The sequence below is a fragment of the Talaromyces stipitatus genome, genomic scaffold (assembly GCF_000003125.1).
Source record: "Talaromyces stipitatus ATCC 10500 scf_1105507295555 genomic scaffold, whole genome shotgun sequence".
Lineage (NCBI taxonomy): Eukaryota > Fungi > Ascomycota > Eurotiomycetes > Eurotiales > Trichocomaceae > Talaromyces > Talaromyces stipitatus.
Genome location: NW_002990116.1, coordinates 1,954,117 through 1,969,630, shown reverse-complemented (window position 1 = coordinate 1,969,630; position 15,514 = coordinate 1,954,117). Strand labels below are relative to the sequence as shown.

At 47.2% G+C, this 15,514-nt stretch overlaps 8 protein-coding genes across 9 annotated transcripts; 5 read left to right on the top strand and 3 right to left on the bottom strand.

Annotated features, from left to right (window-relative positions):
- Positions 1 to 14: 14 nt before the first annotated feature.
- On the top strand, positions 15 to 1,550 carry TSTA_118380 (vacuolar aspartyl aminopeptidase Lap4, putative; the record flags this gene model as incomplete). Its single annotated transcript, XM_002482016.1, has 2 exons — positions 15 to 301; positions 326 to 1,550. The coding sequence occupies 2 exons, from the start codon at positions 15 to 17 to the stop codon at positions 1,548 to 1,550; spliced, it is 1,512 nt and encodes a 503-aa protein (XP_002482061.1).
- Positions 1,551 to 1,969: 419 nt separating this feature from the next.
- TSTA_118370 (integral membrane protein, putative) lies at positions 1,970 to 3,422 on the bottom strand (the record flags this gene model as incomplete). The annotated part of the gene is made up of 6 exons (XM_002482015.1): positions 1,970 to 2,385; positions 2,446 to 2,513; positions 2,583 to 2,956; positions 3,023 to 3,090; positions 3,154 to 3,190; positions 3,249 to 3,422. The coding sequence occupies 6 exons, from the start codon at positions 3,420 to 3,422 to the stop codon at positions 1,970 to 1,972; spliced, it is 1,137 nt and encodes a 378-aa protein (XP_002482060.1).
- A 998-nt stretch (positions 3,423 to 4,420) lies between these two features.
- On the top strand, positions 4,421 to 6,211 carry TSTA_118360 (proteasome maturation ans ribosome synthesis protein Nop10, putative; the record flags this gene model as incomplete). Its single annotated transcript, XM_002482014.1, has 2 exons — positions 4,421 to 5,233; positions 5,288 to 6,211. 2 exons carry the CDS (start codon positions 4,421 to 4,423, stop codon positions 5,801 to 5,803), a joined length of 1,329 nt encoding a protein of 442 aa, XP_002482059.1. The 3' UTR covers positions 5,804 to 6,211.
- TSTA_118350 (ribosome biogenesis protein nop10, putative) lies at positions 5,622 to 6,646 on the bottom strand. 2 transcript variants are annotated; one of them, XM_002482013.1, is made up of 4 exons: positions 6,551 to 6,646; positions 6,455 to 6,485; positions 6,301 to 6,404; positions 5,622 to 6,230 (listed from the first exon to the last, which is right to left on the bottom strand). In XM_002482013.1, exons 2-4 carry the CDS (start codon positions 6,467 to 6,469, stop codon positions 6,155 to 6,157), a joined length of 195 nt encoding a protein of 64 aa, XP_002482058.1. In that variant the 5' UTR covers positions 6,470 to 6,485; positions 6,551 to 6,646; the 3' UTR covers positions 5,622 to 6,154. The 2 variants fall into 2 exon arrangements, with proteins under 2 accessions (XP_002482058.1, XP_002482057.1); XM_002482012.1 differs by having other exon boundaries at positions 6,301 to 6,382.
- A 168-nt stretch (positions 6,647 to 6,814) lies between these two features.
- TSTA_118340 (tRNA-splicing endonuclease subunit Sen2, putative) lies at positions 6,815 to 8,762 on the top strand. The gene is made up of 2 exons (XM_002482011.1): positions 6,815 to 6,989; positions 7,224 to 8,762. Exon 2 carries the CDS (start codon positions 7,244 to 7,246, stop codon positions 8,630 to 8,632), a length of 1,389 nt encoding a protein of 462 aa, XP_002482056.1. The 5' UTR covers positions 6,815 to 6,989; positions 7,224 to 7,243; the 3' UTR covers positions 8,633 to 8,762.
- A 179-nt stretch (positions 8,763 to 8,941) lies between these two features.
- TSTA_118330 (DNA damage repair protein (Rad9), putative) lies at positions 8,942 to 13,249 on the top strand (the record flags this gene model as incomplete). Its single annotated transcript, XM_002482010.1, has 2 exons — positions 8,942 to 9,004; positions 9,089 to 13,249. 2 exons carry the CDS (start codon positions 8,942 to 8,944, stop codon positions 13,247 to 13,249), a joined length of 4,224 nt encoding a protein of 1,407 aa, XP_002482055.1.
- A 331-nt stretch (positions 13,250 to 13,580) lies between these two features.
- On the bottom strand, positions 13,581 to 14,397 carry TSTA_118320 (50S ribosomal protein L27, putative; the record flags this gene model as incomplete). The annotated part of the gene is made up of 2 exons (XM_002482009.1): positions 13,581 to 14,293; positions 14,316 to 14,397. 2 exons carry the CDS (start codon positions 14,395 to 14,397, stop codon positions 13,581 to 13,583), a joined length of 795 nt encoding a protein of 264 aa, XP_002482054.1.
- Positions 14,398 to 14,639: 242 nt separating this feature from the next.
- TSTA_118310 (uncharacterized protein) lies at positions 14,640 to 15,450 on the top strand. The gene is made up of 2 exons (XM_002482008.1): positions 14,640 to 14,919; positions 14,990 to 15,450. The coding sequence occupies exons 1-2, from the start codon at positions 14,745 to 14,747 to the stop codon at positions 15,181 to 15,183; spliced, it is 369 nt and encodes a 122-aa protein (XP_002482053.1). The 5' UTR covers positions 14,640 to 14,744; the 3' UTR covers positions 15,184 to 15,450.
- The last annotated feature ends 64 nt before the right edge of the window (positions 15,451 to 15,514 follow it).

Below are 15,514 nucleotides of genomic sequence, written 5' to 3'. Positions count from 1 at the left end.
AAAGTACATATAACATGACGAAGCAACGAATCTCATCCCTTCACTCCTCGGTCTCGCGCCTGCAGCTATCCGAGCCTGTCGCTGTGGAGGAACCAAGCCCGAAAGCTTCCCCGCAGCAACCACAGCAATCGGCCACCAGCTTTTCTCCAGAAGCTTACACCCAGCCATTTATTGACTTCATAAGCAAAAATCCTACTATCTTTCATGCTGTGAACCATTTCAGCAAGCAGCTCGAAGCTCAGGGGTACACGAAGCTATCCGAACGAGACACGTGGACATCCGAATTGAAGCGCGGCGGAAAGTACTACCTCACTCGCAATGACAGTTCGCTGATCGCCTTTGTCGTGGGTACCGGGTATAAGAGTGGGAATGGTATTGGTCTGGTCGCCGGACACATCGATGCGTTGACCGCCAAATTGAAACCCGTGCCAACGTTGCCGACCAAGGTTGGATTCAAACAGCTAGCAGTTGCTCCATATGCCGGTGCCCTGAACAAGACCTGGTGGGATCGCGACTTGGGCATTGGTGGTCGTGTCCTGGTAAAGGGCACAGATGGTGTGATAAAGACCAAGCTGGTCAAGCTGGACTGGCCCATCGCTCGTATCCCAACTTTGGCTCCCCATTTTGGCACAGCCTCCACGGCCGCTAACCCTGAAACCAATATGGTTCCTATTATCGGAATTGATAACTCCGACTTATTTGGTAGCCCATCTGGCTCTGATGAGAAGCTGGACGGTATTAAGCCTGGCACGTTTGCAGCCACTCAACCTCCCAAACTAGTTCAGATCATCGCGGGAGAACTTGGTGTTACCGACTATAGCAGTATCATCAACTGGGAGTTGGAGCTCTTTGATAGCCAACCGGCACAACTCGGTGGTCTTGAGAAAGATTTCATCTTTGCTGGTCGTATTGACGACAAACTCTGCTGCTTCGCAGCTCAGGAAGCTCTCCTCGCTTCTCCCGACTCGACTTCACCGGGTTTGGTTAAGCTGGTTGGCATGTTCGACGATGAGGAAGTCGGCTCTCTCCTCCGTCAAGGTGCACGGTCAACTTATCTGAGCAGCGTCATCGAGCGTATCGTCGAGGCATTTGCTGATGGTAACTACGGACCAAACCTTTACAACCAGACTATCGCCAACAGTTTCTTGATCTCATCTGATGTCATTCATGCCGTGAATCCCAACTACCTTAACGCCTACCTGGAGAACCACATGCCGCGGTTGAATGTCGGTGTGACTGTTTCCGCAGATCCCAACGGACATATGGCTACCGATGCAGTGAGCCATGCAATCCTTCAACAAGTTGCCGAAAAGTCGGGTTCAACTTTACAAATCTTCCAGATCAGAAACGATTCCCGATCAGGTGGCACTATTGGCCCTATGACCAGCGCTCAAATTGGATTGAGGACCATCGATGCCGGCATTCCGCAATTAAGCATGCATAGCATTCGAGCAACAACGGGAAGTTTGGATCCGGGTTTGGGCGTGAAGTTGTTCAAGGGTTTTTTTGACCATTTTGAGGAGATTGATAAGAACTTTCCAAGTCTTTGAATGTGTTATATGTGATTGAGAAGTTCTCTTTTTCGCTTTCAGCATTGTTCGTGGTTCTCCTGATGTTCGAATAGATCTATTCTTAGAACGGCTCGAATCTAGAATTGAATACTATCATGGTTATAGATGTGCCTATCATCTACGCTCTATTATCTTATCGATTGCTCAGGGAAGTTACAATTTATTCAAGTTATCTCGCTTACTACCCTTCTATCAATACAGAGCCGCTTATACCACTAGCCAGTATCTCCGATAACCCACCCACACATCCTCCCAACTGGCCATATCTTCCACTAATCCAAATCTCCACGCCACATCATCATGATCATCAGCGTTGTCGTCATTTCTCACGACTCACTCCGCTATCACTCATAATCAGAAATACTTTATCCTCCCGTTGCCACACCAAACTCCCACTCTCATACATAACTGCTAGGACGCTGTTGCTGCTGCTCGAAAAAGGAGCCCTTCCGCGCCAGATCCTGTGCAAACCCATTCCCCGGCATCGGCACCATCCTAACATTCGGAGCCTGCTGCATTCCACTTCCACGGTCACTATCTGTCCCTGATTTGGCCTTGACGACAGATCCCCGATTAGATTCAACGCCCCTAGTAGTGATGTGTACGTCGCGACCAAAGAGGGCAGCACTGTTCTCGCTACCGCCGTAGAAAGATGTTATGCTATCGGAACTACTGCGTTGACGGCGTGAGACTAAGAGTCCGGATAGCGCAGGCCAAAGACGAACGATGGCTGGACGGAGTGTTGGTAGACATGCGCATATGATTCCGGTATTGCATTCGATGGCAGACCACATCATTACGGCGAGGCAATCATCTAAGGAGAGAGTGGGGCATATGTAAGTCTCGGTTCTGAATCATTGATGAGGAGACTTACAGGAACGGCCATTTGAGCTGACGAGTGCGATTACACTAAGGAGACGGAAGACGCTGGTAATGCAGACACTGAAATTGGCCAATAAGTTAGTACTTACTGTCCCAGCAGATGCATGAACAAAAGGGGTAAAAGCTTACAAACCACCCACTGCAAAAACACAGCACAGGCCAACCTTCTGCCTCAATGATAAATCCAATGCCGCAAGCGCAGGAACGGGGATAATCAAAATTACCACATCCGTAACGATATTCAGCGCCGTATTAGAGTACCAAAGCCCCTTGTAGTCGAGACAGTGACCCTCAGTACTCGAGTCCCAAAAGCTCGCGACAGGGATACAGTTCAAGAACGCGCTCAGAACGGACCATACCCCATAGATGGTGAGAATGGTACTCACCATCCAGCAGACAATGCGCATCTGTTTCGTTGGGAAAACATGGAAATATTGGATGATAATGGATGCCTTGGCGGTTACCATGGCGGCATTATAGAACGGGACGCTGACCCAAAAGAGCTGATGAGGTTGATGATCAGTGCGTGCAATGGTTTCTGGTAGAAGAAAAGAATTGATGTTACTTACTTTCTTTTGTCTGTTGAAATCAGTCGTGGTTATCTCTGCTTCCTGCAATCCCATGCCATATAAGACAGCTATAAATCATCATCAGCTTGGATCTGCTTGACGACCAATATCAAGCACGATAGGGGACTTACCAGTAATGAAAATCCCAACGAAAGCCATGGAAAGCATCTACCAACATTCTGAAGTTAGATGATATTCAAAAGCATTAGACGTAGGGCATACCTACCAAAGCAACCAGCACAGTCCAATCGCTCCACTGCACGGCCTTAATAATATGGCGTCGAGTATAGAAGCGAACAGCGACCAGAAGAGTTGCTACCCCCATGAGAACCAGGCCAGCAATTATTGAATGGGTACTTTCGTGTCCCATGGAGAGCACCTGAGTATCAGGAGTGCTCATACTGTCTAGATGAAATGTTTGAGGAAAGAATTGGTAATGTCAGAAGTATCCAATAGGATAAAAAAGAGACTGTTGAAGCCAGCTTCAAGTAGCAAGAATATGCTGTGTGTACTGTTTTGGTAATGAAATAAACGAAAAGACCGCGAAGGAGGCACGTCATACGCGTGGGTGCTAACAGAGTCTGCAGAACACTTCTATGAGCCTAGAAGCTCGAAGACCAGTAGGTTTTCCTTACGCCCTGTCTACGCCTGGGTCATTGTGCTATCGTGAAAGGATTAGCTATGAAAGAAGCGCATGATGTCGTCTGATCTTTAGAACTGCTCGAGTATCAAAGGCTGGCTAGTTACCTTGAACGAAAACCATCTGTAGATGGTAAGCGGTACTTAAAACGGTGCAAAATAGTCCGTCGAGTGTTCTATATTGCTTTACGCGAAGTATACAATGAGTCCAGTGAGTTTGAAGATATCGATTTACAGATTCTGCGACTTTCTCGTCAGAGTTGTCATTGATAGCCTTCAGGTACAATTAAATAGTTATCCTAGCTACTTTTGACATGTTAATAGAATTTGGCAAAGGAGTATTGATATCAGACAAGCTATAGGAGATCGGTAGGTGGGAAAGACCGTCTACTTTTCTATCGTACTAACACTGAGTGCCACATCATTGGTCAGTTTCCGACGTTTGAATTGTCAACAAGTCATATTCGAGTATTACGGTGCGCGTTCCCCAACCTTTCAAGCGTTATTTTACCAATAATTAATGTTTAGTCCAGTTTACAAGAGACTAGAAATGGCGAACATAGGGCTGTAGAAACGCCAAATAGGAAATCGCCGATAAGATATAGACCATCCGATAAGGGATAAGCGCACGGACCATCCACAGAAAAAGTTGGTGAAATTCTACGAGCAACAACTTGCCGATTCCTCCACTACACGATTGTATATCTCTTCCGATGATATTTCGAATTTTATAAGAAGAAATTAAATATCTATCGCACCATGGCAGAACAGCCGGCACCGACAAAACCGGTGCACACAATCGTGCTCGACGCCGGCCCCATCTTGAAAAACGTTCCCCCGCTATCGACATTACTTGCCCAAGCCGAAGATTTAGTGACTACTCCCGCAGTGGTAGGCGAAATCCGTGATCCTGTTGCCCGATCTCGATTTGAGACGCTATACCTCCCATTCTTGAAGCAAAGGTCACCATCACCCAAAAGTGTGCAAGTGATAAGCGAGTTTGCGCGCAAGACTGGAGATCGCGCTGTGTTGAGTAAAGTCGATATTGAAGTTTTGGCGCTTGCGTATGAAATTGAGTGTGAGAAGAATGGTGGTGATTGGAGGTTGAGGAGTGTGCCTGGACAGAAAAGAGTGAATGGGAAGCCTCCGGTTAAGGAGGGAGAGTCAGCGGCGGAAAATACTACAGCCCAGGAAGGGGTTGACAAGGCTACTGAAGAAACAAAGGAAAAAGAAGAAATAAATGGTGAAACGTCTACAGCAGACGTCAGTAAAGTCGCTGAGGAGTTGGCCGAAACTACAATCAAAGACGACACTACCGGAAGCAACGAGGGAACTGAAGCTGTACCTGAGACAACTACTCCCATTGTCGGTACTACAGTAGAAGATGGCACAGAAGACATTTCTGTTGAAATTGTTGAAGACGAAGAAGAAGGCGAAGATTCCGATGGCGGTGGTGAATGGATAACACCCTCGAATATCAAGAAGAAGCAAGCTCGTGATGAAGAAGCTGGCTTATCGGCAACACCAGAACCTAAAGTTATGCAAGTCGCTACTATGACAACTGATTTTGCAGTAAGTCTTTTTCCCGTACAAGGAGAAGATTTACATGTGCTGATTTTCCCCTAGTGTCAAAATGTTCTTTTACAAATGAACTTGAATCTTTTATCAACGACGACACTCCAAAGGATCCGTCACCTTAGGACATTCGTCAAGCGCTGCCATGCATGCTTCTCTATCACAAAAGAAATGAATAAACAGTTCTGTCCTCGTTGCGGAAAAGACACTCTTACTCGAGTCTCCTGCTCGACCGACGCCAATGGCCAATTCAAACTCCACCTCAAGAAGAACATGCAGTGGAACAACCGAGGAAATGTATTCAGCGTGCCGAAGCCAATACATGGATCTGCAAATGGCAAATGGAAAGGCGGCGGTGGACAAGGCGGTTGGGGAACAGGTCTCATTCTCGCTGAGGATCAAAAGGAGTATGTGCGTGCAGTGACAGATGAAAAGCGTCAGCAACGGAGAGAGCGTGATCTTATGGATGAGGATTACCTTCCTGGAATTTTGACTGGCGAGCGGCATAGATCGGGTGGCCGAGTCAAGGTTGGAGCCGGTCGTAACGTTAATTCGAGAAGACGATGATCGTGCATGGTCTTGCATTATGATGGCGTTTGGGAGGATCATGATCATATACACACTTTCTAAGCATATGTCGCTCTTCTCTTTTCTATTTACGATTTGACGAATCCTACGGGTACATAGATACCGCACTGATAAAGTACGGAGAAACATAAGCAATGTCATACCGACAGTCTTCAAAAAGATGATTTCAGCTATACACTTCCTCCAAGATATCAAAAACCACGAATCCAGAATTTAAACAACACCCCAAAGTAAATAAAACACCGTTCGCCATATATTTTGAAAAGGTATCACATCGTAGCCTTTTGACACACCATTGATTTTCCCATTTCCGCAATATAGAAAGCTTCTTTACATCTTAGCGGCCACTTTGTCTGGTTGTTGTGTGAGGAGGAGACTGTAACGCTTCTTCAGTGTGACTCGGTGTCTATATCGTCGAAAATAGCATTTATTAGCGAATTTGTTCCATCTGGTCCTTAGGTAAATTGAGAGCCCACCTCGAGTACTTGTCATCCGGAGAGAATCGTGCTGGGTGTGCGGATTTGGTGACTTCACCATGAAGAACTTTCTTCAGCGTATCTGTATCATTTTCTACGTTAGTCTATGCCATTAAGATTGTTTCATATCTGTGATTGTGGATGGTAGACGAACAGATACGCTTGCCATCTTTGTCGAGAGTGTACTATAATATAAGTCTTAGCGTTAGTGCCATTGTTCCAGTCTGACAGATTAAATATGTGGACGTACCATAAGATGCATTTTGGCGGATGTGATATATTTTCCAGTAACGAATTATTCTTAACGAGTGCTAGCAAGTCACGATATTCGATCACTATCGATTCCAAGGTAAATTTCTCGATCGACTGTTGGAGAAATTTTTGGTGTTTTCACTCACCGCCCGCCAGGCCCAGCTAGCTCCTCGAAGTCGGCATATCATTGGTCCGGGAAGCGCTGACAATAATTTTTAGTCAAGCCGAAAATTTCTGTTCTGATTTTCTTCTCTATTTATTCATTCCTCTTTCATTGTTGACAACGATATTTCTGTTTTTCGAGCCTTGGAATTCATTGATTATATGATATCCAGACGAAAAGTCATAAGGATGATGTACTAACCTAATTGTTTAACGAATACTGCCAAAGTACAGCCATTCTAGGGAGCATTGCTCCCAACATCATGCCATAACTGGTAAGCTACCTATATTTTTTTTTTTTTCGAACAGTGATCTACTGCCCTTGCTTCGGTGATGACACCTTATCATACATGCCTAGACCTACAGCGTTTTGATTTCTTGCTGTTTGTCAATGCTGGCGCTTGATTATAGACTACAACGGTATCTGAGCAAAGCGAATCCTTCAATTTATATCTGCATGTGCAACTGAGTTATATTGTGTGATTCACTTCAAGCTGACTTGATATTAGGTAGGGATTGGAGAACAACCATGGCTTCAAATACGGTGAACTCGCCTGCCCGGCCGCTTCAAGCCGGCGGCAAGGACAAGCATCCTCGACCAGCAAAGCCCAACTACAAGCATATTCATCGCTTCCCACTTCCTGTTGCAGTGCATCCATTACCACCTCTGATCCCCCACAACCCATTGTCTGTCATTAGTGTCCTCCTGTCGTATCTCACAACATACTTAGTCTCTCCACCAAAGAAAGAAATATATTCCGCTTATTTTGATGCATCTACCTCATCCATACAAGTCACGGATCCAAAAACCATGAGAGCCCTATGGGAGATGGGTTTCTTCGGTAGAGGTAACCTGAGCAGAAGTGAGCCTAGCTGGCTTGAGCGGGAAAAGAAAAGAAGAGGTCTATTAGCCACGAAGACGAACGAGGAAGTAACGGGTCAGCGAAGAGTAGAGCGTCGTGAAATGAAACTTGAACGAGCGAGGAAAGAACAAGAGGCTATTGCTCAGCAGTTAAAGGAAGAGGCAGCTAGGCTTCAAGCGGGTGCTTCCCGCTCATCAGACCAACTGGCTACCTCTGCTGGCGAGCACATGAATGGCTTTCCTAATGGATCTGCTGATAGACTTGCTCTTGCTTCCGAAGTTGTAACGGTTGAGGAGCACACAAACGGTCCCTCGAATGGGTCCGTCGAGAAGATCACTGTCTCGTCCGGTGAAACGTCAAGTACAACCAAGACTGTTCGATTCTCGCCGGTCGTGGAAGAGAAGAAATTCACACCGGAACCACAAGAGTCTATATATGACTCCACAAAACTTGCCGAGAATGTGTTGATCAATGAGGAGCATCTTCAGCTTACTCACGAAGAGGCTCTCTTTCTTGTGTATGGATTGGGAGCTCTTCAAGTATTTGACCAAGACACGAATACGATCATCCCGACACCATCTCTTATCAAATTATTCACCCAGAACTCCACATTTCCTGCCCGGTCAGATACAGAACCGATCTCTCCGGATGATCCATTCCTCATCTCCTATGTTGCTTACCACCACTTCCGTTCTCTTGGCTGGGTCGTTCGATCCGGTGTCAAATTTGGCACCGACTACCTACTATACAACCGTGGACCGGTCTTTGCACACGCAGAATTTGCCGTCCTCGTTCTACCTTCTTATGAAAATCCATACTGGGAATCTACACCCGAACTCAGAGAATACTCGACCAAGAAGCAGTCGCGGAGTTGGTGGTGGCTACATGGCGTAAACCGTGTACAGGCACAAGTTAAGAAAACACTTGTTCTGTGTTTTGTTGATGTGCCACCCCCGCTGCCTTCGTCGTGGGAGAATTTAGGAGGGATTCTTCGTCAGTACAAAGTACGCGAGATTCTCCTTCGGCGCTGGCTGCCTAATCGGTCGCGAGATTGATCGATGCGATCTGTTTCGTCATATGCAATTTTCTGGTCTGTACATAAATGCATGATGACTGTATGATAGCATGATACCCAGTTTCTGAGATAGTTAGGATTATAGTCAATACCTTTTAATGTAAGTCGCGCTAGCCAAATGGGGTGATATTAGGGCCCCACCAGAGTCCAGGCACGAACTTGTCACGTGCAGTTACGCGTTTCGCGTCATGATGTTCCGCTGTGAGTGAATGGAATCAATGGATGCATATATCGTTTCGAACGAATCTACTCCACAATGTCCTTTTTACCTGATCAGTCATATTAGAGTATGGATTCTCAACAGGACAGTCTAGATATAGCAAAATTAAAACGTTTTGCATTAGGCTTCGATGTATGTCTCGCGTCGAGGTGATTGGCATAACGGTGGCGTCCGGCATCTTGGTTAAACGCGCTAACTCCAATATAACGCTTTTAGGAAACTGATGTGTCTCAAGCGCTTGTCAGCGAGGCTGAATCTCAGATTTCTTCGTCTCTCAACCTTCAGCCGCCTCTTACGGCCGACCGTCGTATAAACGTCGAAGAACGTGTTTCTCTCCGCCAGAGCCCCTCTCGTGCGAAAATTGTTGAGTCCGTTGTGGCTGTTCACATTGTTCCATCCACGAACCACGATGTGCACGAGCTTACTGAGCGAGTCCTAAATTCACAAGAAGAGCTTTTGAGCAGCGTTCCTGAGTCGAATACACCCAAGATGAGTGCGGGAGATAGCGGTACCGGCGATACTCAACCTATTTCGCAATCAATCTATGAGAATATTATATCGCGAGGAAAATCCTTCCAACCCTCACAAGCCCGCGAACTTGGTTCTTCAGATGCTCATAGTGCTGGCCAGGAATCCTTTCAGATGACTGTAAGGGAAGGAGAAACAGGCCATATCGATCTGTTAGCCGATTTCGAGCCGAATAAACAAGCAGCGGCCGCACAACATTATAGCTCGGACGACGAGGTAGATAGTTCAAAAGATGGCCAGTCGTCTCCTTCACAGTTCCCAAGCCTCAACGTCTTCCCGGAGTCGCAGCGCTTCTTGACAACTCCAATCACTGCGGAGAAAAGTCGTGACGTTCCCAACATGGCAGCCACGACCCCTTCCCTTCCTCGGAACCCTCTTGCCGCCGATTTCAGTTCCAGCGGCGGAATACTCCCTCTCAGCCAACTGTTCAAGGCAACTCAGACGCCCGTCTCGCCCTTTGCAGCTAGATTAACATCTGGGCCGCTGTCAGATCGTCCTTCTCCTGATCTTCCTATCCAGGCTCGTCCCTTGAATGGATACACATCCTCTCCTTCCCGTACACCCCGAGCTAATTTTACTCGAACTCACACCGATCCCTTTTCGTACGTCTCCATGGACGAGTCACAAAAGCGGCGCAATCAGAGAAGGGAAGAGAGACGGACTAGATCGGCTGAAAATATTGACTCCGAAGAACCGTTTGACAAGGACTTCGAAGAAGAATCAAGTCTTGTTCAACGCTCGAACCGCAGAAGGAATATTGACCATGAAACCAGTCTGCGTCTTGCGTCTATAACTCACGGAAGATTCTCCAGTGATTCCGGCGTTAAATCGTCAACCTCTTTGACTAAGGCTGCAAGTCGAGAAGTCTCAGTGGAAGCGGACGAAACACAAGAACCCTCCGGTCCCCTCAACGGTGAGGATGTGAGCGAAGTAGAGACGGATAGAGAAGATGTTGCAGTAGTCCCCCACAGCCAAACTCGGCACGCTCCATCCTCGTCCGAAGAAGACAAGGAGAATCATGTTGGACTATACACAGACACGGCACATGCAACTGCTGCCGCACATGATCGGTTGTCACAGGTGTTGGACATGCATAACGACTCTACGATGATCGAGACACCCCCAGCAGAATCTCATGAGCCGGCAGGCGAAACTTGCGTTAGAAATTTGCAACAAGTGATTAACGTGCGAGATTCTCAACCGTCATCCAGTCAAGGAGCATTGAAACATAAAAGAACTACAAGTCTTTTATCTCAATCGGAGTCTGTACATATCCGGTCATCGTATGACGATTCGTCGCCGCCCACGAAAAGGCAGCGCCGACAACGTATTGCAGAACAAAAGCCTCCTCTCTCACCTAGCAAGCAATCTCCGCAACAAAATGCACGACCAACTGCGTCTGTGCAGTCTCCAACTCGGCCTGCGCAGCATCAGGCATCTTCCAACGACCAGGGATCTTCAACCCGCAATGGCACAGAGAAACCATCCTCTATACCGTCACTTGTTGCAAACACTCCGGTAAACAAAGCTGGATGTGACACTATTCCCGAAACAAGTATTCCAGGGTCAAGCCCGCATCGCAGTCAGCCACCTGTTTCGACCCTAGGCCCTCTCAATCAACTTCCTGTGATGCAGGAGACTGAAGAAGATGATGATGATGACCTCCCTCCTCAACGCCATCTCCGGCAACGGAACAGCGGCCTACTAGCCACAAGGATCTCCAATACAGAGAAGCCAAAATTTTTTCTCGGCTCTAGTCCAGACAAGGGCTCTATAAAAACACTGTCAGAGCTATCCGCTGATATGTCACCTCAGTCTGCTCATGGGGATACCATAGATGTCAATGACTTTTTCGACAATGATGATGATGAGGGTTTCTCCAGGATATTGGAAGGCCGTAACCGTACACCTAGAAAAAGGCTTCAAAAAATTACAGATTATCTCAGCCCACATTACGGTTCATCTCCTCTGAAAAACGTTGAATCAACACGGACTTTGTATGTAGAACAATCTGTGCCTCCAGACCAATACCTACAGGAACCAGAGTCTCCGAGCGTCACACCTATGCGAGCTGTGGCTCGTCGTCAACATGCTAGGCCGTCACGGCTTGGAGAGGACATGTATGAAATGGAAGGATCACCTCGAGTCCGCAAGAGGACTTCTGCACCTAGCGTTTCCGAGTCATTTGAACATCTCCCACCGCAGGAATCGGCCTCGGAACCCCATCCTCTACAGGAGAACGAATCACCTACATGCAATTCACAACAATTAGCCAAGGGGACAGCTTCCAACGACGTTCAACCATTTCAAACAGCCCCAGAAAAATCTGCTGCTTCTTCAACGAAGTTATCAGTTTCCGTGTCGCAGGCCGAGAACCTCACATCCGTTATCCAGTCTCCAGAGCCAGAAGAGCCTATTATTGCTCCAAATCAGGTATTGGCCTTCTGGAACGGTCGCAAACGTGCTTACTATCCTGCCACTTTCATGCATGCGGGTGGGCCACAACGATGTGTGGTAGCTTTTGCAGATAGCGGACCTGTAGATATTGCTCTTGGATCTGTCAAGAAATTACAACTGCGTGTGGGAGACGCTATCAAAATTGATTTCCCTACGGTGCCAAAAGTCACCCATATCATCCGCGGATTTTCCCAGCAGCTGAAACCTGAGGAGTTGACACAGAGAAACGAGTCTGGTTATTTACCTGTTACGGATATCTACGGATACTCGACAGTTATCGTTTCCCCAAAACAGCGTAAGAGCATTCCGGGTGGCGGTCAGCTGGAGAACGAGCAGACCATTGAAGTTCCAATCTATAGTATCTATTTAGACATGATATTATGGAACCAGATGAAAGGTCGCTCCTTTACTATCAGTGAGAAAGCAGAGCCGGTCCCGAGCATTCTCCAAACACCAAGTCGTGGTGTCTCAACACCGATATCGCCAGCGTCTAGGCTTTCTCGCACCCATCTTACTATACGCCTAGGCCTTTTCTCTGGTATGGTGTTTGCTATCTCTTTGGGCGACCAGGATGCGCATAAGAACCGGATTGTCAAGTTAATATCCGCGAATGGTGGCCAGATCCTCCAAGATGGATTTGAAGAACTGTTTGAATATCCATCTAGCCCGCCTGCTGTTACGCAGGCAGAGGCTTTGTCACAAAGTGAAGTTGCTGAAGAAGCAATAGACTTTCGAGTGGCATCCAAGTATGAAAATACAGGATTTGCTTGCTTGATAGCCGACAAACACTCTCGTCGTGCCAAATATATGCAAGCTCTGGCTCTCAATTTACCTTGTCTTTCTAGAAGGTGGATTGAAGATTGTGTGGAGCAGAATCGTATTCTCAGCTGGGATCATTACCTTCTTCCCGCTGGCGAATCGAGCTTCCTTTATGGAGCCATCAAATCTCGGGTGCTTACTCCAGTCGCTGCGGACAAGGCTCTATTTTCGCAAACATTCGATGGACGTGCAAAACTACTCGACGGACAATCTGTACTTTTGGTGCTGGGACGCGGCAAAACAGAAGAAAGACACAAAGCTTATATTTTCCTGATGTATGCACTGGGAGCCGCGAGGGTTGCACGTGTTCTTGATCTGAAAGCGGCCAAGGTACTTCTCCGGAAACATGCACAAAAGCAAGGGGAACAGCCCAGATGGGATTGGCTGTATGTTGACGACACCGATGAAGCTGCAGCGGAGGTATTGGTAGGTGGTGATCCTTATGAGGTCTCTTTTGGTAGCAAAAAAAGGAAGCGATCCGCCTTGTTCCTGGAATCTAATGAGACGCTCCCACAAGTCATGAGCAATGACCTCGTCTGTCAGAGTTTGATATTGGGGAAGATCTGCAAATAGATTTGCTTTTTTACGTTTACTTCTTATTCGATGTACTCGCTGTCACACAATGTTTGTTTTATTGAAAAAAGATACCCGACCCATTTACTGAGACATGAGTATTTACTGATATAAAAAAATTGATAGATTTCGTACAATTTGAAACGGTCGTCGTATGATACATTTGTAGACCAATCTACATGATCCTTTAAGTCGAGGGTAAAGCTGAATAACAGGGGGATAAGCGAGGGTTTGGTAACTCGCCCGATGGTGGCTATAACAAATAGAATACAATGTAGGAGAGAATAGACGCCTATACCAGAACAAGAATCACCACATCCTAGAAAAGCGATTACCTGCCTTTGCCCTTCTTGCCAGCCTTCTTCTTGCCCTTCAAGCTCTTCATCTGAGCAGCACGCTGGGCACGAGCCTGTCTCTTTCTCCAGGCCAACCATCGATTCTTGCGGTCAAACTTCTCTGCAGTGATACCAGCCTTATCACCAGCTCTTCCAATCTGCCAATTGGCTTCACGATACATATATCCAGGACGAAGCGGTAGAGAATTGGCCACATCCGGCAGACCTGCTCTCACAGCACTTTCAACATCAAACACCTTCGGTCTGTCTCCCTCCACGTCTGCCGCAAGATCCTGCTCCACAGCCACAGGTTCCTCCACACGAGGAACAGCAATCATATTCAACCTGCGTCTCGTCGGCGCATTCCTCGGCGTCGGCAAAGTCCCATCCCTCTCAAAACAAACACCGATATACCTCCTCTTGGGATGCAATTCCGGATCCCGATAATATTTCACATACCCTGCTTCAGTGGCATAAATCGTATGATCTCGACCCATACCGCAGTTCTCCCCAGGAAACCATTTTGTGCCTCGTTGTTTGAAGATGATGTTTCCGGGGACGACGTATTGTTCGCCGCTCTTTTTGGCGCCGAGACGTTTACCGGCTGGATCGCGGGCTTTGGCGTTGGCGCGTCCTTGGGTAGCGTGAGAAGCGTATCGGACTTGGAGAGCGGTTGGGAAGATATAATTAGAAATTGAGGGCCTTGTTGCTGCTGTCAACTTATTTGATACGGATGAGAAGATGGTAGGTTTCGTTTTGAGTGTTGACGAGGAAAGACTGGATAGAATCGAGGAGCGTTCCAGGATCCGCCATGACGTCCTGAGACTCTGCTGCATTGTGAAGTATTATAGGAAGATGCTCCTGGGAGCACAAGGGCCGATAATGGCGCGCGGTCCAGGTGCAATGGTGCTGTTGAAGAGACTTGAATGTAGGTGAATGCGGACAACGGAACTTTTTCTCGGGGGAGCAACCCGAGCACGGACCACCTAATGGTGATCAGGTCACGTGTCGTATGCGATGCAGATATCTGGCTTCATTCTACAAGTTGACAATTCACTCTATAGCCTAGTTACCGAACATCATTTTCCGATTTATTCATGAGAACAAAGTCATTAAAGTATATACTTCTCCGACATATCTGAGTCCACTTATCTCGCAGCATGCTCGCCAAACCGCTGACTGCCATCTGGACACTGTTCCTACTCATCTCAACCGCCCAAGCACAGTTCCAGTTCTTCGAGCAAATGTTTGGAGGCGGCGGTGCGCAACAAGGTCACCCACACGAACAGGAAGCTTCTAGTGATAGTGCCTGGTATCAGAGAACATGGGAAGGAGGTACGTATTCCTTGACTACCATAATTCTCTACACTATATGGATATGAGCTAATGTTCTTGACTGGAATAGCACATTGCACGAGATATCTATGTCCCGGTACTCTATCCTGCGTTCATTTCCCGCATCATTGCCCCTGTCCGCATCCGAACGTCGAGGATAAAGTCGAGTTGGGCGAGGGAAGTGCTGTTTGCGTGTCAAGAGGAGGGTTCGCGCCTGGAGAGGCAGCTAGGAAAATTGAATTGGCTCGCAAGGGTCTCCTGTGATTGGAGGTACCATACGCCTTTTTGATACAAAGGCAGAGAGAGCTTTTTTGGAGTATATTAGCGATTAGCATTGTTTTAGACGGTCGTTCTGGTACATTGAATTTGTTTCATCGGCGCTTGGTGATTTTTTTGTCTGATCAATGTGAGGTTTCATGATTTGTTCTGTAGATATGTACTTTTCAAGAACCGACAAGGCATTCGCATCTGCTGTGATCACCTATCCAAGGAGTGTATCACCTGGTCAACATCGAATTCGTGGAATAAGCATTCGGTGTTCGGCAGTGGATAAGCAGCGAATCAGCGACCCACACCGTTCAGGAGGGGCAAAAGC

Excerpts from the sequence above, each read along its gene's own strand:
- TSTA_118350 (XM_002482012.1), bottom strand. Across the intron at positions 6,383-6,454 it reads CAAAGATGGCAAGCGTATCT|ATACGCTGAAGAAAGTTCTT; the intron begins GTTCGTCTACCA and ends AAAATGATACAG. Across the intron at positions 6,231-6,300 it reads CCGGATGACAAGTACTCGAG|ACACCGAGTCACACTGAAGA; the intron begins GTGGGCTCTCAA and ends TCGACGATATAG.
- TSTA_118340 (XM_002482011.1), top strand. The coding sequence starts at position 7,244 with ATGGCTTCAAATACGGTGAACTCGCCTGCCCGGCCGCTTCAAGCCGGC.
- TSTA_118310 (XM_002482008.1), top strand. The coding sequence starts at position 14,745 with ATGCTCGCCAAACCGCTGACTGCCATCTGGACACTGTTCCTACTCATC. Across the intron at positions 14,920-14,989 it reads TCAGAGAACATGGGAAGGAG|CACATTGCACGAGATATCTA; the intron begins GTACGTATTCCT and ends TGACTGGAATAG.